The sequence below is a fragment of the Pipistrellus hanaki genome (genome assembly GCF_964339955.1).
Source record: "Pipistrellus hanaki genome assembly, chromosome: 5".
Taxonomy (NCBI): domain Eukaryota; kingdom Metazoa; phylum Chordata; class Mammalia; order Chiroptera; family Vespertilionidae; genus Pipistrellus; species Pipistrellus hanaki.
The window spans coordinates 71,207,968-71,232,824 of record NC_140507.1 but is presented as its reverse complement, the minus strand read 5'-3'; the positions used below and the strand labels follow the sequence as shown (position 1 = coordinate 71,232,824).

At 48.2% G+C, this 24,857-nt stretch overlaps 1 protein-coding gene across 5 annotated transcripts in view; it reads right to left on the bottom strand.

The window, feature by feature from the left end:
• Window positions 1–18,539, bottom strand: part of DOT1L (DOT1 like histone lysine methyltransferase) — a 70,932-nt gene extending 52,393 nt beyond the window's left edge. For 4 of the 5 annotated variants that reach the window (XM_084883471.1, XM_084883473.1, XM_084883472.1 and 1 more), the window contains exons 1-2: window positions 18,182–18,538; window positions 7,053–7,096 (exon numbers count right to left, since the gene is read on the bottom strand). In XM_084883471.1, the coding sequence (XP_084739597.1) occupies window positions 7,053–7,096; window positions 18,182–18,262 (125 nt within the window). In that variant the 5' untranslated portion in view covers window positions 18,263–18,538. Of the gene's footprint in view, window positions 1–7,052; window positions 7,097–18,181 lie in introns of all 5 variants that reach the window. The other variant, XM_084883475.1, reaches the window with a different exon arrangement.
• Between the last annotated feature and the right edge of the window lie 6,318 nt (window positions 18,540–24,857).

Below are 24,857 nucleotides of genomic sequence, written 5' to 3'. Positions count from 1 at the left end.
ACCAAGTATCAGATGGAAAAAACTTGAATTTTCACCCTCATAATCTTTATAATCTCATTTGTTAGAACCAAGATTAATTCACAATTGATATCAAACCTGAATGTGAAAGTTAAAACCACAGAGCTTCTTGAAAAAAATAAAAGACAGTATATCTTTGCAACTCCGGAGGCAAAGATTTCCTGGATGCGACCCAGACAACTAACCACCAAAGAATGAACTCAGTTAAAAGCTTCCACTCATTGAGATGTCATTAAAACCGCAGTCAGCTACACTACACCTCATGTAGTACTTCACCAGGCACTCGCTGCCAGAATATGTTAAGAATTCTCACGGGGGAGACAAACAACTCAATCTCAAGAAATGGCAAAACAAAGCAGAGCTTCCCAGAGAAGTTGCCGATTTGAGGGTGTGATGTGGAAACTCAGAATGGCTCTGGAGCATTCTGTGCTTCCTAAAAGTGAGGCTGGACTCAGAATGGGCAGGGGAAAGAGAAACAGGGACAAAATGAAAAAGCCCCATTGGCTCCCAGAGTTGAAAACACATTCATCATGTGGTGGAAAGGTGAACAGGATGAAGGAACTGTGGTCTCTCCTACAACAGCACACTGCTCAGTAATAAAAGGAAAAGCTACTGGTACACATAATGGAGAATCTCAAAACTGCGTGCTCAGCAAGTGCTGTACAATTCCATATAGGTAAAATTTTACAAAACGTAAAGTAACACACGGTGCCAGAAAGCACATCAGGGTTGGCGGGGAGAAGAGCGAAGAGGGAGATGGATTCAGGGGACACAAGGAAATGTAGGGGATAGAGATACTGCTGTGCGTGGACATGTGCATAGCTATCCCACTTAGACTGCACACTTCACACATTAGCAGTTTCTGTGCTTTGGGTGTATTTCAGTTACATTTTTTAAAGTAATGATATCGGGGGAAAACCAAGATGGCAGCAGAGGTAAACACCTAAACAGCTGCCTCACACAACAATTTCAAAACTACAACTAAAAGACAAAATGTCTATCACCCAGAACCACGGGAAAGCTGGGTGAGTGGAAGATCTACAATTAGAAGGAAAGAGAAGACATTGAGACGTGCACAAGCCCTGAAAAGCTGAAGTACGGAGGCGCATGAATAGGGCTGGTGGTGGGCAATTGGATAAGCTGCTTTTTTTCAACCTGAAGGGAGACAAGCTCCCGATTACTCTGAAATCCAGTTTCTGGGGAGACGCTGGAACCCAAACTCCTACGGGGAAAAGCTGGACTGTCGGCCATTGGGCAGAAAGTGAGGGTGACTTTCTTGCAGAGGTGTGCCCAGCAATCATTGTTTATTGCACTGGGGCGCAGGCGTGGGGACTTGGAAACACAGAGACTGGCAGCCATCACTGTTTGCCACGCCCTAGTCTAGTGACTCCCCGAGACTCCGCCTGGCATAATCCACAAACCCATCCAACCTCCACACTATGGCTTTTGCATATAAATTGCCTGCCCTATAGCAGCTTAACCAAACAAACTGCAGCTCTGGTTAGATAGCTCCAAAACCTCCAAACCTCAAGCAAAGAGGAGAAAACTGTAGTTCTTACTGTACCTCCTACTGGGTGGCCTCAGACAGTAGCTGACCTGCACCCCATTGGAGATCCAGAAGCTAGTGTATCTAGTGGTCTGTGTGAGACGACACCAGATTTCAACTATTCTCATAAGTGACACATTCAAGAGGCAGACTCAGTGAGCACCAAAGCCCCACTGAAATAAGTCCTGCCTCATAAGCATGTCCCAGCACAGCAATTCTTCTATTATAGACACCGGGTCTTCAGAGACAATTGACCTGCAGGTCAATTCCTCCCAGTGACACCAACAACAATCAAGACTTAACTACAACAAGGCTGTACACACAGTCCACAAAGGGGTGCACCAAAAGTGTCCACCTCAGGAAGAAAAAAAAAGTGTCCACCTCAGGTAACTGGGAGGCAGACCCACTGGATCATATAGGGCACCTAGCACACAAAAACACCCTACCAACTCAGGGAAGCAGCAAAAATGAGGAGATAAGGAAACAAATCACAAAATAAAGAAATGGAAAACAAATGACTGCATATAGAGTTCAAAACCACGGTTATAAGGTTTTTCAAGAATTTCCTAGAAAAGGCCAATAAATTTAACAAGACCCTCAAGAATTTGATAAAGAACCAACTAGAAATTAAACATACACTCACTGAAAAAAAATATTATACAGAGACCCAACAGCAGACTAGAGGAATGCAAGAATCAAGTCAAAGATTTGAAATACAAAAAAGCAAAAAACCCTTACTGGAAAAGCAAAATGAAAAAAGAATCCAAAAAGTTGAAGATAGCCTAAGAAGCCTCTGGGACATCTTCAAGCATACCAACATCAGAATTATGGGGGTGCCAGAAGAAGAGTGAGAGCAAGAAACTGAAAACCTATTTGAAGAAATAGTGCCAGAAAACTTGGTCTTCTCCTGGGCTGGCAGTGGCTGCTGACCTCCAGACCTGAGCCTCAAGTCCTGGGTCTCAAAACAACTTGACCTTTTTCTCTCTTTGTCCCTACAGATGAGTTCTATTCATTGGCAGAGATGGGCAGATACCTCATTTTCGCACCCCTCCTTTTACTTTTTATAATGGAGAATTTTCAACATATACAGAAGTAGATGTATATGTTGAAAGGAATAGACTTGCAAATCCAGGAAGCTGCCAGCTCAGAGCCCTGCCTCTCTCAACCACAAAACTGCCACCATCTAACCAGCAACCTCTTAAAAATAAATAAGTCAGCCTGGCTGGTGTGGCTCAGTGGTTGAACGTCAAGCTATGAACCAGGAGGTCATGGTTTGGTTCAATTTCCAGTCAAGGCACATGCCCAAGTTTCAGGCTCAATTCCCAGTAGGTGCATTGCAGGAGATAACCAATCAATGATTCTCTATCATTGATGTTTTTATCTATTTCTCTCTCTTCCTTCCTCTCTAAAATCAATAAAATCAATACATCAGCCCTAGCCAGTTTTGCTCAGTGGTTAGAGCATTGGCCCTCAGATTAAACATTTGTATTAAGAGTACATACCTCAGTTGTAGGCTCTACCCCCAGCCCCAATTGGGACACCTGTGGGAGGCAGCCGATCGATGTTTCTCTTTCTCCCCTCCCTCTAGAAAAATCAATTAAAAGAATATCCTCGGCGCGCTTTTGGCAGAAACAGTGGGAGGAACCAAGATGGCGGCATAGGTCACGCCTAACTGCAGTCTCACACAACAATTTCAAAAAATACAACTAAAATACAAAATGGACATTATCCAGAACTACAGGAAAGTTGACTGACTGGAAATTCTACAACTAGAAGGAAAGAGAAAACCAAAAGGAAAATCAGAGAAGCTGTAAAAGCCTAAGGTACAGAGACACGGAACGCACGTGGGGAGAGGACGGAGCTGGAGAGGAGTGGGAGACTGAGTGCCTGGCTGGCGTTCCCTAGCGGGAAGGAGATAAAAGCTCCAGACTGTGCTGAACCTCAGTTCCGACAGCATTGAACCCCAGTTCTAGGTCAGACCCTGGAGGCCCAGGCTCATACGGAGAGAATCTGGGCTGTAAGGCGGAAATTCAGGAAAAGAGGCGAAAGGCAGTCAAGGAGGCACAAAAGTTGCGCACAGAGGACTGTTGCCTATGCCGCTGGATTACCCTAGCGGGAAGGAGACAAAAGCTCCGGACTGCTCTGAACCCCACTTCCAACCCCAGTTCCAACTCATTGGGAGAGAGACTAGACTGGTAGCGCCTTTCTCTCAGAGGTGCTTGCAGAGCGTACCAAAGGACAATGAGGAACACTGAGACTCAGGAACCACATAGGGCAGGGCTGACAGAATCCAAGGCTGTAGGCTCCACCCTGAAACTCCGCCCCATCCAAGCTGAGCACAGAGGCTTTTACAATTTTCCAAGTCTAGTCGAATAAGGCTGTCTCCCGGCATAGACACAGCTGATCCTCACAGCCAATTGGCCTGGAGGTTCCTCCCAGAGACACCAACAACAATCAAGACTTAACTACAACAAGGCTGTACACACAGTCCACTCTTGTACAGTCCACTCTTGCACCAAGAGTGTCTACCTCAGGTAATTGGGAGGCTGACCCACTGAACCATATAGGACACCTTAGCACAGGAAGCCACCCTATCAACTCAGGGAAGCAGCGAAAATGCCAAGACAAGGAAACAAATCACAAACGAAAGAAATGGAGGACAAAAAGCGCCTGGATATAGAGTTCAAAACCACGCTTATAAAGTTTTTCAAGAATTTCCTAGAAAAGGCTGATAAAATAAATGAGACCTATAAGGATATGAAAAAAGATCAACTAGAAATAAAGAATACATTGTCTGAAATAAAAAATATTATACAGAGTCCTAAAAACAGAATGGAAGATCGTAAGAATCAAGTCAAAGATTTAGAATACAAAGAGCCAGAGGACACTCCTCAGCAGAAGCAAGAAAACAAGAGAATCCAGAAAGTTGAAGATAATGTAAGAAACCTCTGGGACAACTTCAAACGAACTAACATCAGAATTATGGGGATCCCAGAAGAAGAGAGAGAGCAAAATACTGAAAATATACTGGAAGAAATAGTGACAGAAAACTTCCCCCACCTGGTGAAAGAATTACTTACAAGTCCAGGAAGCACACAGAACCCCAAACAAAAGGAATCCAAAGAGAACCACACCAAGACACATCATAATTAAAATTCCAAGAACAAAAGACAAAGAGAGAATATTAAAAGCAGCAAGAGAAAAGCAGGTAGTTACCTATAAAGGAGTATAAAGGATTGTCAGCTGATTTCTCAACAGAAACCATGCAGGCCAGACGGGAATGGCAAGAAATATTCAAGGTGATGAATAGTAAGAACCTACAGCCAAAAATACTCTACCCAGCAAAGCTATCACTCAGAATCGAAGACCAGTTAAAGAACTTCACAAATAAAAAAAAAGCTAAAGGAGTTCACCACCCCCAAACCAGAATTATATGAATTGCTGAAGGGGGTTCTTTAGGAAGAGAAAGATAAAAATTATGAACAACAAATACCTAACTATCAACAAGTGAATCTAAAAACCAAGGAAATTAAAAAAAAAAAAATCTGATGAACAATATTAACTGTTGAATATAATAGAATCAGAGGTATGGAAGAGGAGTGAACTGACGATTCTCGGGGCAAAGGGGAGTGGGGGCTGCGGGAAGAGACTGAACATAAACTGTGCACCTATGAATGAGGACAATGGGGGGTGGGAAAAGGGCAGAGGATGGGGTGGAAACCTGGTGGAGGGGAGCAATGGAGGAGGAAAAAAGAGGAACATTTATAATAATATGAACAATAAAGATTTATATTAAAAAATAAATAAATAAATAAATAAAAGAATATCTTCAACCCTAGCTGGTTTGGCTCAAGGTATGGAGTCGGCCTGCAGACTGAAGAGTCTCAGGTTCGATTCCAGTCAAGGGTACATGCTCAGGTTGTGGGCTCAATCCTCAGTGGGGGGCGTGCAGGAGGCAGCCAATCAATGATTTTCTCTCACCATTAATGTTTCTATCATTGATGTTTCTATCTCTCTCTCTTCCTCTCTGAAATCAATAAAAACGTATTTTTAAAAAAAAGAATATCCTCACTCTAACCGGTTTGGCATCAGCCTGTGGACTGAAAGGTCTATATATATATATATATATATATATATATATATACACACACACACACACACACACACATATATATATATATAAATAATATCCTCAGAAGAGGATTAACAAAAAAAATTAAAAATATAAAAAATAATAAAATGGAAAAAATAAATAAATCAGCCCTAGCTGGTATGGCTCAGTTGAGTGTCATCCCATGTACCAAAGAAATCATCAGTTTGATTCCCAGTCAAGGTACATGCCCAGGTTGTGGGCTTGATCCCAATCCAGGGTGTGCAGGAGGCAGCCAATCAATGTTTCTCTCTTCCTCTCCCTTTCCTCTCTCTAAAATCAATAAAAACATATTTTAAATAAACAGATAAATAAAACTAATACTGCTTCATCAACCGAGTGGTTTATGGATTATACTAGAAAAAAAAAAAGATCCTACATCTCAACAATGGCACCCTGCTAGATCCATGCAAATAATTTCACTCCATCCTTAAAACGATCTTTCAAGGAGACTCTGCTCAACCCCAAGATCAAACCAAAGCAGCTGAGGGAGCTGCAGGGCCTGTTAGGTCACCAGCTCCGAAACAGCAGGGTGGAGACACCCATCCTGACTCTTCCACTGACACCACAACCTGGCCCTGCCATGGGCTACTGCAGGCTCATGGGGATGTCATGGTGTGTAACCAAGGTGGTAAATACATTGCTAAGGATGTTAAGAAACAACACAGCAAGATGCCAACAAACAGACATGCGAGTTTACCGAGGAAACTGACAAACACTGGGGTTTCAAAGAGTGGGATATGCAAAGCAGGAAGTAGCCACTGTCATCGCTCGAGTTTGTTCCAGACCCTCAATCCAGCATGGAGAAAAGGCCCGTTAGAGACAGAGTGAAGGGTACCTCCCTCCTGGCTCCAGACCCTCCAGTCCCATACCAGAAGGCCCACTAGAAACAGCAAAGGACACCCTTCCTCCTGGTTCTGTCAAAATTGTCACTGACACACCCTGTGTTCTTCCTTGCACTCTCATGGACTGGGCTTTTAGAGGGCTACCGAGGATATGGAAGAAAATCAGCCCAAGCAGCTGTGGCTGAAACAGCACCAAATCCAATAGGAAGAAGACAGAGATAGATGGAAGAGGCGGAAATCAAGAAGAAGAGAAAAGGAGTTCCTTTGTCCATCAATTTCCACGAGAAGTCGAAGTTCATAGAGACACCAGGACCTATCCAGGCCACACCCAGACAACCTGGACTCCTCTAACCAAACTCTGACGCTTTTCAAGTCTTTCAAGATGCTGATAGGGAACACAGAAGGACTGGACTGAGAGAAGGTGGGTGTGCTGGAAAGACAGGATCAGGCCCTGGCCCCAGGCCAGACCCACCCCCACAGGTGACACACTCACCGGATGGTCTCGATGATTTCATGAGCAGCATCGTGGTGTTTGTCCTGAAAGATAAAATGACAGTTAGAGCTGACTGAGCAGTCTCTCTGTACTCCATTGATGGCAGTTAGGGTCCAGGACTATAGGATGGGGGCACTGTAGCCCCTGGGCTTTCCCATTTCTGTATTCCAGACCAGTAAGCTCTCAAGCTCCCCACTCAGGCAGGACTTCCCAGGGAGTGCTGCAGGGTAATTAGGATGCTGTCCTGAGACCCCACCCACTTGGGACATGCTGGCCTAGAGGAGACCCTGACCCTATAGTTTCTCTCCCCAGCAGGCAGCAGGGAAAGGATGAAGTCTATGCCCCTGACCCTCCTGTACTCTACCCACCAGTACCCACTGGCACTTCTCCCACGGCTTGGATGCTATAAGCCTGGCTTTGAGTTACTGAATCTCCCAGGCCTCTGTTTCCCCATCTGTAAAATGGGAAATGCCAATAATAACCATTATGAGAATGCATGTGGTCATCCTCCTGCCTAGAAGAAGACACCTCCCACTTCCAGGACTGTGTCCAGGACTGTGTCCACTGTGTGTGTGTGTGTGGGGGGGGGGGGGGTCACCATGGCTTCTTCCTCAAAGAAAGCTCAGGGATCACTCCAGGCCTTTCACCAGGGTATGGGCAGCAAGCTAATCCAAAATCTCGAAGAAACTAGGATCAGAACCACTGAGTAGTCCTCTCTAAATCTGGCCTTCCCTCACGTAAACACTACGCCTTCCACATTGCGGTGAGAGCTAGTGCAGAGGGTCAGCAAAGAGCATGGGCCCTGGAGGGAGAGGCCTGCCAACTGCTGCTCCATGGCAGTAACAACGCCTCTCAGCCCAGACCACCATTTCCACCACTTTACAACAAGACAGTGACCATGGCTAGAATGCCTCACATTCAATAACAGAATCAAAACAGCTCTTTAGATACCCTTGAAACTTGTCTTTTTTTTTTTTAATAATAGCTCTATCTATATTAGTAAAAGGGGAGTATGCTAATTAGACTGGGTGACCAGCCATCTTCCTGATATCCGACTTCCTTTCATACAATGCCATGGTGGTGGGGGCTGAGGCAGAGGCAGTTAGGGGCGATCAGGCCAGCAGGGGAGGGCAGTTGGGGGCCATCAGGCTAGCAGGGGAGCAGTTAGATGGCTATCAGGCCGACAGGAGAGGGGTTAGGTAGCGATCAGGCCAGCAAAGGCAGTTAGGTTAGGGGCAATCAGGCAGGCAAGTAGTTCGAAGCCAGTGGTCCCAGATTGTGAGAGGGGTTCCAGATTGAAGAGAGTGCAGGCCGGGCTTAAGGACACCTCCCCCCCATGCACGAATTTCATGTCCCAGGCCTCTAGTTGAAATATAACTGACAGAATGGAGCTCACTTGTTTCAAATACACAGTTTAGTGGTTCTTAGTAGGTTCAGTGTTGTGCAACAACTGCACTAATTCCAGAATATTCCATCACCCCAAGGAAGCCACATCCCCATCAGCAGTCATTCCAGCCCCCTCCCAGCCCCTGACAACCACTAACCCATTTCATGTCTCTGTGGATTTGCCTATTCTGGATATTTCACATAAATTGGATCACACACCATGTGGCCTTTTGTGCAAGGCCTTATTTTTTTAAGGCACAAGAAAAAAAATCCTTTTAGTGTTCAGAATAATGTCCTCCCATTTACTAAGAATCAACCAATAAATATTACTTAAACTGGTATCATTTAAACAAGGTGGGGACAAGATGAGAATATACATCTGGACAGAAATTCATACGAGTGTTCACAGCAGCATGATTCACAGCTGCCAGCCATTACCACGCCACAGTCCTCACTGCATTCACTGTATCGGCCCAATATGCACACAGGCCTGCAAAGGCACAGGAGCCTGGAATTTGGTCTCTTCGGTGATGAGAACTTGTGCTTTCTCAGCTTTAAAACCAAAATAAAGGCAGAGAGAAGTTGACAGCTGTGCCCTCTGAGGTCTCAGAGTGCTTTTAGGACCAGGCCAGTTTCTGCCCACAGCCCTGAAAGGTATAACTTTAGAAGCCCTGGACACTATCAATGATTCAGAAGTTCTGACCTACTGGCCATGACCTCTTTTACTTCCCCAGAGACCTTCGGAGGAGAGAGATGTCAGACCTGGCCAGAAAAGGTCAGACTGGGAACAGCCCTGAGGAATCTGCACTGATAGTCCGGTCCTCATCTTGTTACACAGGGACAGCCCCTCACACCTGCCCCTCCATAACAGGAGCCTTGGGCCCTAGATTGATGGCCCAGCCTTTGTCTCATTATGCAAGGACACACCCACAATGCCTCCTTCACTGCCCATGGTCCCAGCCCAAGGTGGCCCACTGCTGCATCAGAGACTGACCTATGTTCTACTCACTACTTGTACCAGAGCACCCTAAAGAAGCAGCTGAGAGCCCTAACCAGTTTGGCTCAGTGCAATGGTCGGCAAACTCATTAGTCAACAGAGCGGCAAACCGTGGCTCGTGAGTCTCATGTGGCTTTCAAGCCACAGTTTGCTGACCACTGGCTCAGTGGATAGAATGTCGGCCTGCAGAATGAAGGTCCTGGGTTCAATTCCATTCAAAGGCACATGCCCGAGTTGGGGGCTCGATCCCCAGTAGGGGGAATGCAGGAGGCAGGCAATCAATGATTCTCTCTCATCACTGTTCTCTTTTTTTCTGAAATCAATTAAAAAACAATTTTTTTTAAGTGGCTGAGAGAGAGTCTTCACATAAAAATCTGTCTAGTGGAACGTTGGCCAATGGGAAAGTTGAGTGGTGGGTACCTGGGGTTCACCAGGTCTGCCCACTTTGGGAATCATGTGAGAAGGTCCACAGTAAGTGCAACTGTTCCATCTTAAACTGCGCAATGCACAGAAGGCAGTATCACACCTTGAGATGACACCAAACTGATCCTTATGGTACTACTCACCTCCCCAACTTTGGGTGCAAGGCTGTGGCTTATTCTTCCAGACACTGAACCTCATGTGCTCAGGAGTGTGTGCAGGGGGCACTCACAGAGGGAGGGTGGGAGAAATGGATCTCGGACAGGTCTTCTTTTTTTTCTTTTCTTTTTTTTCTTTTTTTTTTAATATATTTTATTGAGTTTTTACAGAGAGGAAGGGAGAGGGATAGAAAGCCAGAAACATAAATGAGAGAGAAACATCGATCAGCTGCCTCTTGCACACTCCTTACTGGGGATGTGCCCGCAACCAATGTACATGCCCTGACCGGAATCGAACCTGGGACCCTTCAGTCTGCAGGCCGACGCTCTATCCACTGAGCCAAACCGGTTTCGGCTCGAACAGGTCTTATACTCCTGTTCATGGCTCTCTCATCTGTACACTGGACCCTGTGGGAACGTGTCTGTGCTGGAAAGCCCTCCTGTTTGTCCCAGTCCTGCTGCCAGACCTCTGCTCTCACGTACCTACCCAGGGAGAGATCTGCCCCATGGAGATGAACTCCCAGGCTCATAGTGCCGGAGTCCACACAACAATGAATACCAGAGCTCTGGGCCTGCCATCTGGGACAAGGGGCAGCACAAGGAGAGAAGGGACAGTGAGGCAAGAGGTCTCAATCACAGTGAACGCACTCCCAGAAGCTGCAGAAAACGTCAAGTTCACCCAATCACTGCTTTTGAGCTCACTAGTTTTATAAACTATGCTTACGTGGCCCCCATAATAATGTCACATTACATAAGGGGACAAAAAGAGGTGGCTAATGCCGCTCTGCAGGAAGGAGGGTGCTGAGTTGGCACTGTCACAGGGCTGGTCCAGCCCTGACCTGTCCTTCCTCCCACTGTTGGGAAATGTCTTCTGCTCAGACAAAGACAGCGCTGAGAGAATGGCCAGCAGTGACTTCCCAGGTTGGAAGACTCATGTCCTGCTGCCACCCCTGTGGCACCTCTCCTTGCAGGGCCACACTGCCCCAGCCACTGATGCTCAGTGCCTACTCTGACTTGCATAAGCCAGGTGACAAACAGGCTGGCCGGAGGACAGAGCTATATCCACATACACCCTACCCACCAGACCTGCAGCCCCCATATCCCCCAACTCCAAGGGACAAGGAAGCCCCAAACCAACACATCCTAGCACCACTGGTTTTCACGAATGCCCACCCCACTGAGCAAGCGAGCAGCTAGGCCCCTGGACCTCATTCGGATAGTGGCACCCACTATGCAAACACAGTCCCACAATCCGGCATGCTAAGCTCTGTGGTTGGGAGGAAGAGGGATCTGGAAATATGCCATCCCCATGGTAGCCACAGGCCACCTAGGGTTATGAGGCACTTGATATGAGCTGGTCTAGATAAAGCAATGCTCTAAGTGCAAAACACACACTAATTCCAAAGACTTAGAATACATACCAAAAAAAGTTGTTCCTAACTTAAAAATTGCAGGTTGAAATGCTTGTATTTTGGTCATAGTTAAATAAAATACATTATGGAAACTGATCTCACCTGCTTCTTTTGACTTTTTTTTTTTTTAATATATTTTATTGATTTTTTACAGAGAGGAAGGGAGAGAGATAGAGAACTAGAAACATCGATGAGAGAGAAACATCGACCAGCTGCCTCCTGCACACCCCGTACCGGGGATGTGCCCGCAACCAACGTACATGCCCCTGACCGGAATCGAACCTGGGACCTTTCAGTCCGCAGACCGACGCTCTACCACTGAGCCAAACCGGTTTCGGCTCTTTTGACTTTTTTAAACGTGGCTACTAGAAATGCTGAAATTGCACACGTGGCTCATGTGCTAGTCCCACCAGGGGTCACCTTGCATACCTCTTTCCACCTCTGTAACTGATGGAATATTTTGAGGTCTGACCCTAAACATGAGGTCTATAGAGCCTGTGTCCTTGCAGAGCTGGGACCAGGCTTGGAATGCCCTGTGCTCTGGGTCTTTCGAAGGTCGAAGGTTAGATCTCCACTAGAGGACAAAGAGCTAAGACCAAAGCTATGGTCCTAACAAGAAAACTTCAGTTGCTTTAATAAAAACTAGCCCATCAGCCCTAACCTGTTTGGCTCAGTGGATAGAGCATCAGCCTGTGGATTGAGGTGTACTCAATGCACATGGATGACCTTTAAATTAATGTCAGCTGAGTACGAGGTGACTGGAGGAAACAGCCTCCCAAAATGTTGGAGACTGTTAACAATACAGATTTCTTATCTTTATCCTTGTGCTTGGAATGAGGAACAAATAGGACCTTGACTTACCCAGGTATTGATATGCTAAATCCCAGGAATGAGGGAATGAATAGGACCTGGGCACACCCAAAACTTCTTTGACCTTAAACCCCCCTCTGGAAATCCATAAATGGCTGTGTTGTCTGTGGTGGGTGGTTGACTGTCTCTCCATGAGAGTGACAGCCCCCACCTGGATCCCAGCTTGAATCTATTTCTGCCTCTTGGTCTCTTTTTTTCTTTAATTTCTTAATCCCCAGCTCATCCACTCAGGAACCTGTCGTTTTCAGTACGGATCGAGGAAAACAGAGAAACAGCCCCCACACTGAGGGATCCCAGGTTCGATTCTGGTCAAGAGCATGTACTTTTGTTGTGAGCACATCCCCAGTAGGGAGTGTGCAGGAGGCAGCTGATCAGTATTTTTCTTTCATTGATGTTTATAACTCTCTTTCCCTCTCCCTTCCTCTCCACAAAAAAATCTATTTTTAAAAAATATTTTTTTTAAATAGTTCTCTTATCATTGATGTTTCTGTATCTCTCCCTCTCCCTCTCTGAAATCAATTAAGTGTGTGTGTGTGTGTGTGTGTGTGTGTATACATACACACACACACACACAAGTATTTAAACAAACAAGAAAACTAGCCCATCAGTAACAGTCTAAGGTGCCCTGCTTCTAAAGAAGTCCCTCTAGCCTGGCGGGTGTGGCTTTGTGGTTAAGTGTTGACCTATGAACCAGGATGGGGTGTGCAGGAGGCAGCCAATCAATGATTCTCTCTCACCATTGATGTTTCTAACTCTCCCTCTCCCTTCCTCTCTGAAATCAATAAAAAAAATATATTTTTAAAAAAGAAGTCCCTCTACAGTGGCCAGCGACTGGATAATGGAGGTCTTCATAAAGTGGCTATTGAGAAGTGACACCAGTCGGACAGTGGGGCATGATGACCAAAATTTTATCCCCAAAACTTTTCTTGTCCTCATCAGAGAAAATAATTTATTACCACAGACCACTGCAGCCTGAAGCCCAGGGTATGATGAGAAGAGAGACAGCACAAGGACTGATGAGACCCCTCTGACCAGGAGAATTCACATACGAGGCCCTGCCACCAAGTGGTGGGCAGAGACTCAACTTGGATCTGGAAAACCAAGACACACCGTGCCCCTGAAAATTCCAAATATTTCTACCTCCAGCAAGTGGTCACGATTAGTGCCACACCAGTTCATCTGGGGTCATCCCCACCCCCAGAGTGAAGGCCAAATGAATGCCTCACCAGGGCCTCAAGACACCACAACTTGGCCTGTCCTTATAGGGGAATATTTCACAGCCAGGAAAAGGAGTGAAGCACTGAATTAGCTATGTGGGTAAAACTTGAACATGATGTTCATTGAGAGAAGCCAGACTCCATTTATGTGAAATATCCAGAACAGGCAAGTTCAGAGATGGGAATGAGGTTAGTGTTTGCTAGGGGCTGGGGAAGTAGGTAGGAGTAACTGCTGATAGGGACAGGGCTTTTGGAATTAGATGAATATCTGTATATAAAAAAACCTAATATGCAAATAGACTGAATGGCAGAACAACTGAACAACTGGTCGCTATGATGTATGCTGACCACCAGGGGTTGCACATGGAACACTGATGTTTTTCTGGCGGGCATTGGCTATAGCAGGATGGTGGAGCAGGTGAGCAAGGGTGCCAGACCAAGGTGGGACACCAGTCACTATCATCAGGGCAAGCCTCTGGTGGTTACTGAAAATTCTTTGCTCCCGTGCACCAAGGTCCCGCCAGGTACTTGCACCTGCTGCCGATGCCAGCCCACTCGTACCTGCTGCCGGCACCAAAGCCACTGCTTGCACCCATTGCCAGTGCCCAGCACTAGCCCCAATCACTCAGCACTGTTGGTGGGTGTGAGCAGCAGCTGCAGGCCCTCATCACCCCTCAGGGCTTCTTCAGTGTCCCCTGTTCCTGAGGGGCAATCTGGGCAGCAGCCATGACTCACACTCCCTGCTGGCATCGGCCCCAATAGCTCTGTGCCCTCAGTGGATGCGAGCAGGGCCGGCGCTGCCAGTCAGTCAGCTCATGGGAGCAGCAGCGGTAGGAGCTGGGCTGCAGACAGACAGGATGCCAAGTTCATGGCAGGAAGTGCCAGGAGGGAGTGCAGAGGATGGGCCGAGACCCGCACCTGTGCCCACTGCAGCCTCGTGGCCCACAGTTCCTTTCAAGGACACAAACTCGTGCACTGGGCCCTAGTAATTCATATTATTCTCTAGTCGTGTAAGATGTCACCATTGAGATAAACTGGAATAAGAACATGGGGTATCTCTGTATTATTTCTTATGGCTACACAAGAATCCACAATTATCTCAAAACAAAAAGTTTAAGAAAAAAAAGGATGGAGATCCCACAGGGAGACTGGGTGGGCAGGTCCCTGTAGCTCTGCCTCCTCATTCCTAGTGAATGTCCAAAATTTTGGGGGCCCCCCTGACTCCCTCCAGCTCCCACTCATTAGGATCAGAGTTCACAGGAGGCATTTGGATTTTAGGGATAGAGTATGAAAACTAACAGCCACATGTGAACGCCAGACTTTCTGATCATCCCTTCCCCTTGTACATAGGCTATTTCAACATAAAGCCGTGGAAGGGTTAATCTGCCTTCCCCCTGAACTTGGATTAGGTAAGGATTCACGCAGGCAGAGGTCAGATCAGAAAATATCTTCTGAGTCACAGGATGGCTGGCTCACTTGGCCGGCCCACTCAGCTATTACTCATTGCCAGCATTAAGGGCATGACTACTCAGAGGGCACTCATCAGAGAACTGTGGGCTCTGGGTAGGAAGCTGAGGGTGGAGACAGACACTGAGGCTGCTCCCCCCGCCCACAGCCTTATGAAGTCACCCAGGTGAAGGACCCCTGAACATCCTCCTCTCTAATATTCTTGCCCTGCCACTCAGCAATCCAAGAGGCCATTTACTCCCTTCTTAGCTGAGACCTAGTTTCCCACCCAAGAAGGGCCATCCAGCTTTAGAAATTATGCCACTGTGAACTGCAAGTGAGTATTAGAAACTGTCACTGAAGGAACAGAATGTGCTGGGTCTCCCCCTCATGTTTGTCAATTGCACAAAAGCTGGTTTCCCAGGCTGGACACTTCTTAGTGTGGCCTTTGTGGCTCTTTGCACTTCCTCCTACAGATGCCCCTCCTCAGAGAATCCACCCACACCGCCCACAAGACAAGAGTGGTAGCTCCTCCCCTCTGGGACCTCAGCTGACCCCATACACAGGGCTGCCACAGCTCTGCTAACTTTTATGTTTATACATCATTCCCTTCCTTCATCTATAAGTTTCTTGAGAATAAGAACATTGTCTACTATCCTCTGTGGCCTCCAGGAAAACTAGAAATGAATCAGTGAACAAGTAAGCTCAGTCATTTCAACGGTGTGGTCACATGAGTAATCTGACCTTCCAAAAAGTGAAGCTTCCGAAGTAGCCCACTTTCTTCATGTATTCATCACTGAGTCATCACAAAATAAAAACTCTGTAAGTACTGCCCCCTCATTTCCCAGGAAAAGCAAAATCCCCCAGTGGGGAAATGGGAGATTGACAGACGTCTCTGCAAAGTAAGGCTGTTGCGAGCCCTGGCAGCTAGCTGAGAATTTCACTGGACTGGCCTGGCAGTGGGACAGCCACACCAGAAAGGGACCTGCTGACATGAGGTGGCACACCAGGCCAGGGGGGCAGCACACCCCCATCTCCTGCCAAGTGAGGCCAGGGCCAGCAGGGAAAGATGCGCTGTAGTTCAGAAACACCTGCCACTAGAAAGCCAGGTCCCAGCCCAGGAGGCCTTATTTACAAGGTTTATAAATCCCAGTGGCCTTGCTCCACCCAAATAAAAGCAGGTGATAGAAACAACCTGGTAAATTTTCACCTTAGTATATAATGCCTGGGTGCTGGGTCACAGTGGTTTTAATCCTTCCCATGTTCAAAAATATCAATGTGTAAGGTACACAAATGTTCACTGTACACTGAGTACAGCCTCCCCATCAGACCCCCATCCTGTTCCTAAGCGTTTCCCAAGAGAAGTGAAACCCAAGTTCACATAAAAACCTGTCCGAGGATGTTTAGAGCAGCTTTATATGTTATCCCCTCCAAACTGGAAATATCCCAAGTGTCCTGCCACCAGCAACCTATGGACCAATGGGATACACAGCCAGAAAAAGGAGTTACTTTTTTTAAAATTATTATTTTTAAATATATTTTTATTCATTTCAGACAGGAAGGGAGAGAAGGGAGAGACAGAAACATCAATGATGAGAGAGAATCACTGATCTGCTGCCTCCTGCATGCCTCACCCTGGGATCGAGCCCGAAACCCAGGCATATGCCCTAACCAGGAATCGAACCATGACCTCCTGGTTCATAGGTCGATGCTCAACCACTGAGCCACACCAGCCAGGCAGGAGTTACTTTTTAGACCCACTACAACATGGATGAGTTGGGGTATGTTTTTCTGAGCAGAAACAACCAGAATCAAAGGGCTCTGTGCTGATTAGTCCACTGACCTAACTTTCTGGAAAAGGCAAAACTGTAGGGATAAAGAGGAGGTTAGAGATTGCCAGAGGTGAAGGGCAGTTGGTGGCAAAGGGCAGCAGAAGGGACACTGAGAAATGACGTGATTGTTTTGCAGTCTGATTGCCATGGATCTGTCAAAAACCCCTAGAACTGTACCCTAAAAAAAAAAAAAGTGAATTATACCACATGCCACTAAAGAGAATTAAATTTTAAACTATGCACTGGACAGCCACAGGGACTCCCACTCTGTTTCCCCCTCTAGCTTTGGAGGGCTCCCCACGCTGCCCACTGCTCCAGTCGCCCGTAGGACACACACCGGAAAGGCCAGAACTGGACTCGACCTCACCTCCGGGTTGGGTTCGGGATGAGCAAAACTCCAGAGCGCTCATGCGCATGGCAGGCTGGAAACCAGGAAAAACCTCAGACACCAGCCCCCGGGCGGTCCCAGGGTCCCAACCCCGCCCCGAGGGCGATGTTTCCAAAAACTGACAACACGCCCAGGGCGTGCGAGGGGCGGAGCGCAAGGGCTTCCCCGCCGGGTCCCCCGGAGGCCCCGCCTCAGGCACCCCCTCCCTCTCGCCTCCCAAGACAGGCGCGCGAAAGGGCGCCCCAAAGACGCCAGCCCATGGCGCCTGCAGCGTCTTCCCTCCCGATGGCGCGCCGCCCGGCCGGAGGGCGGGCGCAGGGACACGGACAGCGACACGCACCGCCCCGCACTCAGGGACGAGAGAGGGGCCAAGGCGCCCACCCCGCGCCCAGCATTTACAGTCACCCCGGGGACAACTCTGTAAATTTCCGCTCGACCTGTCATTTTCCCAGGGCCTCTCGAGGCGGGGGGCGGAAAGCCTCACACCCACCGTGCGGGTTCCTGTGCAGAAAGCCTTACTCTGGTCTGGCCGGTCCTGCCACTCGGGATTAGGGGGGCAAACTGCCGAAACCAACACACAACCAGGGGGAGGGAGAAGGAAGGGATGCCCTCACACATAAAACATAACGCGGAGCCCATTGACAGCTCAAGGAACAAACTACTAGAAGGAAAAGAAAAAAGGAAAAGAAAGCAAAAACAGAAACCCTGAACGTCAGAACATGAAACACGGGCAGGCAAGTTCGCCAGCCACCCGGGCCCGGTCACCACGGCCCGGAGGACCGGGGTCCCAGGGAGCCCCGCACAGGCGAGGTCTGGCCGCGGAGCGCGGGGTCTGGCCGCGGAGACACCCCCACCCCACACACACCCCGGGCAGGCGGGAAGGGAGGGTCCCCACGAGTGATTATGGGATCGAGTGGTTCCGTTGCTCGGCGGACCCCCAGCGCGCTGCGCGGAGCGGGGGTCTGGGGAAGGCGGCGGAAGCGGAGGGGCGGGTGGTACTCACGTAGACCGGCAGCGGCCACGGGTAGACGGCGGGCTCGGCCCCCACGGGCGACTTGAGCCTCAGCTCCAGCTTCTCCCCCATGTCGGCGCGCGCGGCCGCCGCACCATGCTAGTCGGGCGGTTGGGGGAGGGGCGGGGCGCCGCCGGCGGGGGCGGGGCGGGAGTGTCAAGGAGGGCGGGCGGGAGGGCGGGAGGCAGAGGAGAGGGGCCCCGGCCTGGGCCTCGGCCGCCGCCGCTGCCGCCGCCGCCGCCACGCTCCCGTCCAGCTCCCGGCTCCCTTTTTGTGGTCACAGGACCAGGGCCTCCAGCGCCGCCGCCATCTTGGGCCGGCGTGAGACGAACACAATGAGCCGGGAACAGGACCGAACCACTCGCCGCGCGCGTGAGGGGGGGGCTCGGCGCGAGCGGCGGCGCACGCCCGCTGCCCCGCCCGCCGCGCCGTCCGCGCCTCCCCTGCTCTCCCGCCCCATGGACTCTCCCGCACAGACGCACGCACGCGCGTGCTTGGCCGTCCCCGGCCGCCCCAGCCTGCGGATGCTGGGACCCAGGGAAATCCCGCGGGGCCGGGGTGGCAGGTTCGAGCCCCGCCCTTGAAAGAAGGCACCCCCCCCCCCCCCCATAATAAAGCCATAATTCTTTATTACATATAATGGACGGAGTCCAGGTCTCCGCTCCAGCTAGAAGTACAGAACTTGCTCAACAGGAATACTTCTAGCATTTGCTAGGCCCAGATCTTGGCCACTCAGTGCTGGCAAGGAAGAAGTCGGTTTAGCTGACAGTGGTCATGGGGGAATATAAAACAAGTGTCATAATTGCCACGGGATGGTTAATCTTAGTGTTCGCTATGCCTGCAAACTTTATCCCAGATGTGGTCCCTAGGTATTTTTCAGATGAGATTAACACTGAAACCAGCGGACTTTGTGTAAAGGAAGTTGTGACAACCACATGTGGGTGGACCTGAAGAAGAAAATGAAGTTTCCTAGAAAGAGGGAACTCTGCCTTAAAGGCCTGAGGACTCCCAGCTGCAACATCAGCTCTTCCCTGGGTTTCCAGCTGTGGCCCTGCGCTGGAGATTTCTGACCTGATGGCAACACCATCAGGTGAGCCAACACCTTTACGTAAAACTCTCTATATATGTATGTGTGTAATAGTGTGTATACATGTGTATACATAGCAAATATACATACATATTTATGTGTGCATATATGCATAGTGTATATGTGTGTGTATGCACTGAGTGTCCAGATTATTATGATCTCTGAACGCATAATAATCTGGCCACTCTATAAATAAATAAATATACATACACACACACACACACACACACGTGTATATATATATATATATACATATGAGGCCCAGTGCATGAATTTGTGCATGAGTGGAGTCTGGCCAGCCTGGCCAGGGGAAGGGGACATGAGTGGTTGGCCGGCCTGCCTGCTGGTTGAACTCCTGGTCAAGGGGACAATTTGCATATTAGCCTTTTATTATATAGGATATGCACTGAGTGGGCAGATTATTACGCGTTCAGAGGTCAGAATAATCTGGCCACTCAGTGTATATTGTATGTTGTGTGTATGTGTATATATTATACATGTAAACATACTGTATATGCACGCCTATATATGTATGTGTGTATATGATATACAGGTGTACATGTATATATTGTACGTATAAACATGTGTCTACATGCTGACATTTTTATGTACTGTATATATGGTGTAAATATATGATATATATTTATACATATATAGTATACATGAGCACTTATAGACATGTAAGTATATATGTGTGTGTATATTATACATGTGTCATATTGTATATTACACACATGCTTATATACAGGTATATGTACATGCACACATACATTCCATGGGTTCTGTTTGGACATCCTTTCTAACACAGCTACCTGACTATGACAATTGCCAGCTATATATTTATATACCTGTGTATATGCATTGCAAATATGTACATATGCGTGTGAATATATTGTATATGTATTATACCCTGTTTCCCCAAAAATAAGACAGTGTCTTATATTAATTTTTGCTCCCAAAGATGCACTAGGTCTTATTTTTAGGGGATGTCTTATTTTTCCATGAAGAAGAATACGGTACACATTTATTGTTAAATGAAAATAAAGGAAATTTATTACCTGTATACGGTACGGTAGTATGGTAGTTGTCAACACAAACCAGACAAACTGTGAATCCTACAGTATTAAGAATTTACTCATTTATTCAATGACAATCATGTCATCACCTTCTGGAACATCATCATAACAATCCGATTCCTGAATTTCCTAGTGAATTTCTTGTGACGCCATTTCTTTCAGAATCAGTGGACCAAATCTCTCATGTTTAGCCTAGGGGGGCCTTATTTTTGGGGGAATGCCTTATATTTCACTCAGAAGGAAACCTGTAAGTAGGTCTTATTTTTGAAGGATGTCTTATTTTCGGGGAAACACGGTATTTGTTGGTTCTGTACAGCTAGAGACCCAACCAACCTTGTCTTCTCAGTAGCTCACATAAGTGTCACAATCGCCCAGGAAGGGAGGTGATGCTGCCCTCCCCAGAGGAGGTACATGAGGGCCAGACATGTGCAGCAAAGTACCCACGTTCACATGGGCTTGAGGTGGGAAGGCTGGGAGTGGAGCCCTGCAGCACACACACTCCTGTGGATGATGCTTTACCAGCAATGCCGATGGAAAGGGACCAGGTCTGAAGGAGGAGATGTAGCTGCTTCCATTTGTGTGAAATCCCAACCAAGGCCCACTGACAGAGGTTAAAGTCAGGTCAGTGGTTACCTTGGAGTGGGGGTGGGGGTTACACAGGGATGTTCACAGCTGGGAATGTTCAGCTAAGTGGATTAAGGACCTGCAAGCATGTCCAACTCACAGGGACGCCGGCCCGTGAGTTTGGGGTCCCTGCTCTGTCCCTGCTCAGTAAGCCCACCTCAGCCTGAGAAACCCAAAGCTCAGAGCCACCCCTCCTCCTACCAGGGAGAGGAGCCAGTCAGTTGGATTCCCTGGCTCCCAGGCTCCCTGAACGAGGAGCTATTTTAAGCTTTCATCACATAAGACACAGCAGCTAGAGCCAGTGGCTCAGGAAACTCCCTCTCTCCTCCTCCCTCACATCTCCGGCTCCCTCTCCTCTCTCTCTCTCTCTTCTTCCTTCTCCTCCTCCTTCGTTCTTCCCTCCTCCCCTTCTCTACTTCCTCTCACTTTCTGCAGAGACCCTAGGGTCCTCTCAGACCCTGACTCAGGCAGCCAATCAGAAAGTGGCTCACAGCAGCTGCTCCTGTCCAACCTCTCCCGTGAGCAAGCTGTGGCTTGATAGGACTTTGGGCCCAGAGCCATCAACAGTGCTATTCCCCTGCATTCTTCCTTAGACTCCTCTTTCTAGTGTCACTTCCCTCACCTTCTCCAGAACCTTCCTGCTCTCTCCCCACAAGGCCAGGTCCCAGGATATGCCTTATATCTCCTATGCCGCCACACTTACACTCCTGGCCCACCCTTCCCTACCTGGGTTCTTGGGTAAAACACTTAACCTCTGACAAACAGCTGCTACTAACAGCCCCGACATCGGGATGTTTGTGAGGACTGAGTGAATTAATAGAAAAGTGCTAGAACAGTCCTAAAAACAGTTATTTGCTATCACACTTGCTGTTGTAGCTGTTACTGCAGTGAGGTAGGGTGACCAGCCATCTCAGTTTGCCCAACGCTGCCTCAGCCTTCAGACTAGAAATCCAGGAAACCTCTTGGTCCCAGGCAAACTAGATGGTGGGTCCCTCCACTTAGGATAAACCCTTTTCCTGATCTTCCATCCACCACATGGGCAGAAAGGAGATCTTCCCCTCCTTCCTTCCGCCATGGTAACCCTTTATTTAGTCATCCACTCATGAATAAATAAGTGGACTCATGCCTTTGTTCAACCCTTTATCCAACTAGTGTTTATTAAGTGCCTACCACATAGCTGACACTCACCTGAGTGCTGGGGGCATACCAGCTAAGAGAGTGGATGAGGATCCCTGTCCTGCCAGAGTTCCTGTTCGAGAGAGGACAGTGAACAATGAACTGAGAAGATGTAATTTATTACACAGCAGTCATGTCGCAGGGAGCGTTCAAGCAGAAGAGGGGTGGAAAGAGGGACAGCTTTCTTTTTAAAAATATATATATTTCTTTATTGATTTCAGAGAGTAAGGGAGAGGAGAGAGAGATAGAAACATCGATGATGAGAAAGAATCATAGATTGGCTACCTCTCGCACACTCCTCACTGGAGATCGAGCCCTCAACCCAGGCATGTGCCCCTGGCCGGAATTGAACCTGGGACCCTCCAGTTCACAGGCTGATGCCCTATCCACTGAGCCATGCCAGCCAGGGTGAGGGACAGCTTTCAGTGCAGGCACTGACCCTAAAGAGGCTGAGATCACCCAGGGCCATACTGGCAGCTTCAGCACAGCTGTGTTCACCACGGTGACTGCTCCCAGGGCCCCCTGAGGATATCTGTGGTTGTCAGTACTCTGGCAGCTAGTGGGTGGGTGCCAGAGATGCTGCTCAACACCCCACGGTGCCCAGGTCACACCCACAGAGAATGACCCAGTCCCAGCACCAGGAGACCTAGCTCCTGCAGAATCCAGTGAGGACCGGGACTCTGTCCTGGTCACCTCTATATCCTGAGATTACCTGCAATGGAGCAAACCCGGTGTGGCTCAGACAAGCGTTGTGGGTGACATGACAAATGCCGTGCCCATCCCACCTGCCACTCCCTGAAATGGTGGGATTGAACCCCAGCTGTGATGGTCTATCTATCACCCCCTGTGCATCTCTTTCCAGAGTATTTCCTCTCATCATGGTCACAGTCCCATCGCAGGCTGAGTTCCCTGGAGATGCTAAAAACAAGGGCTTAAGTGCAGGTTACTAATTTGAGAAGTGCAGACAACAGCACGGCGTGGTGGGCAGTGACACAAAGGAAGAGAAGGCAGCAAAAAAAGGGTGATTCTCAGGCCTGCTGCCACAGGGAGCAACTGGAGCTTCACCCTCAGAGGGACTGGTGCACACACCTTGGAATTAGCCCACCGGGGAAAGGCGAGGGAACTGGGGTGCTTCTCTACCAACTCCTCTCAGTTCTTTTGGGGTAGCCTTGATGGAGGTATGCATTCCCAGGCATGTTTACCCTACACAGTCCTGGGTGTGTCCTCTGGTACAAGACACAGATGCTTGGCTGTTGGACTCCCAAAACAGTCATATCCAGCAGAAAAAGTCAGGGCAGCCGTGGTGTTGGAGTCAGTTCCCTAGTGACCTGGCCCATCCTATCCTACGGCTCTAAATGCTTCAGGAGGTATCACACTTCCTCCATTGTCTGGTTCTCAGCTCCAGAGCAAACTCCCTGCTCACAACCCACACTTGCCCAGGGGCTGGGAATGGTCTTTTGTTATTGCTTGTAAAATGCATACATCCAGTCCTAGCTGGTTCGGCTCAGCGGATAGAGGTTGGCCTGCAGACTGGGAAGTCTGGATGTCACACTTGCAATGATTCTCTCTCATCATTGATGTTTCTATCTCTCCCTCTTCCTTCCTCTCTGAAATTAATAAAAATATATATCTTTTTTTAAAAGATGGTTGAGCCGAAACTGGTTTGGCTCAGTGGATAGAGAGAGCGTCGGTCTGCGGACTGACGGGTCCCAGGTTCGATTCTGGTCAAGGGCATGTACATTGGTTTGGGCACATCCCCAGTATGGGGTGTGCAGGAGGCAGCTGATTGATGTTTCTGTCTCCTAGATGTTTCTAACTCTCTATCTCTCTGTAAAAAAAAAAAATCAATAAAACATTTTTTAAAAATATAATAGTTGTCAACACAAACCAGACAAACTGTGAATCCTACAGTATCAAGAATTTACTCATTTATTCAATGACAATCATGTCATCACCTTCTGGAACATCATCATAACAATCCAATTCCTGAATTTCCTGGTGAATTTCTTGTGACTCCATTTCTTTCAGAATCAGTGGATCAAATCTCTCATGTTTAGCCTTATTTTCGGGGGGATGCCTCATATTTCACTCAGAAGGAAACCTGTAAGTAGGTCTAATTTTCAGAGGATGTCTTATTTTCGGGGAAACACGGTACCTGGTCACTATCATCTTTTAAAGCGTGGTGGACATTCCTGTCCCCCAAAGAGCCAAAATTAAAGAGACTGATGATATCTAGTGTTGGCCATGATGGAAAGTCATCATAACTCCCATGCATTGCTGGTGGGAGTGAAAATTGGAGTAGCCACGTTGGACAACAGTTCAGCAGGACACACAAGAGTTAACTACATGGACCCCATATCTTAGCAGTTTCCCTTATGGAGGTACACCCAAGAAAAATAAGTTTCTATTTCACCACTGAAAGACCTGCACTAGAATGTTCCCAATGCATTATTCACCATAGCCAGCAGCTGAAGACTGAAGATGATTGAAGACTGAAGAGGCTTGGCTTCACCGCGGCCGGAGTGAAGGCCTGGATCCTGGGTGCCGTAGGAAAACCCGTGCCGGCAGCCAGGGGAAGGAAGGCCTATTGCACAAATCTTCGTGCAACGGGCCTCTGGTTCGGTCATAAAGAGGAAGGGAATTCTGACCCAGGCTACAGCATGGATGAACCTTGAGGATGTTAGGCTCAGTGACATAAGCCAGA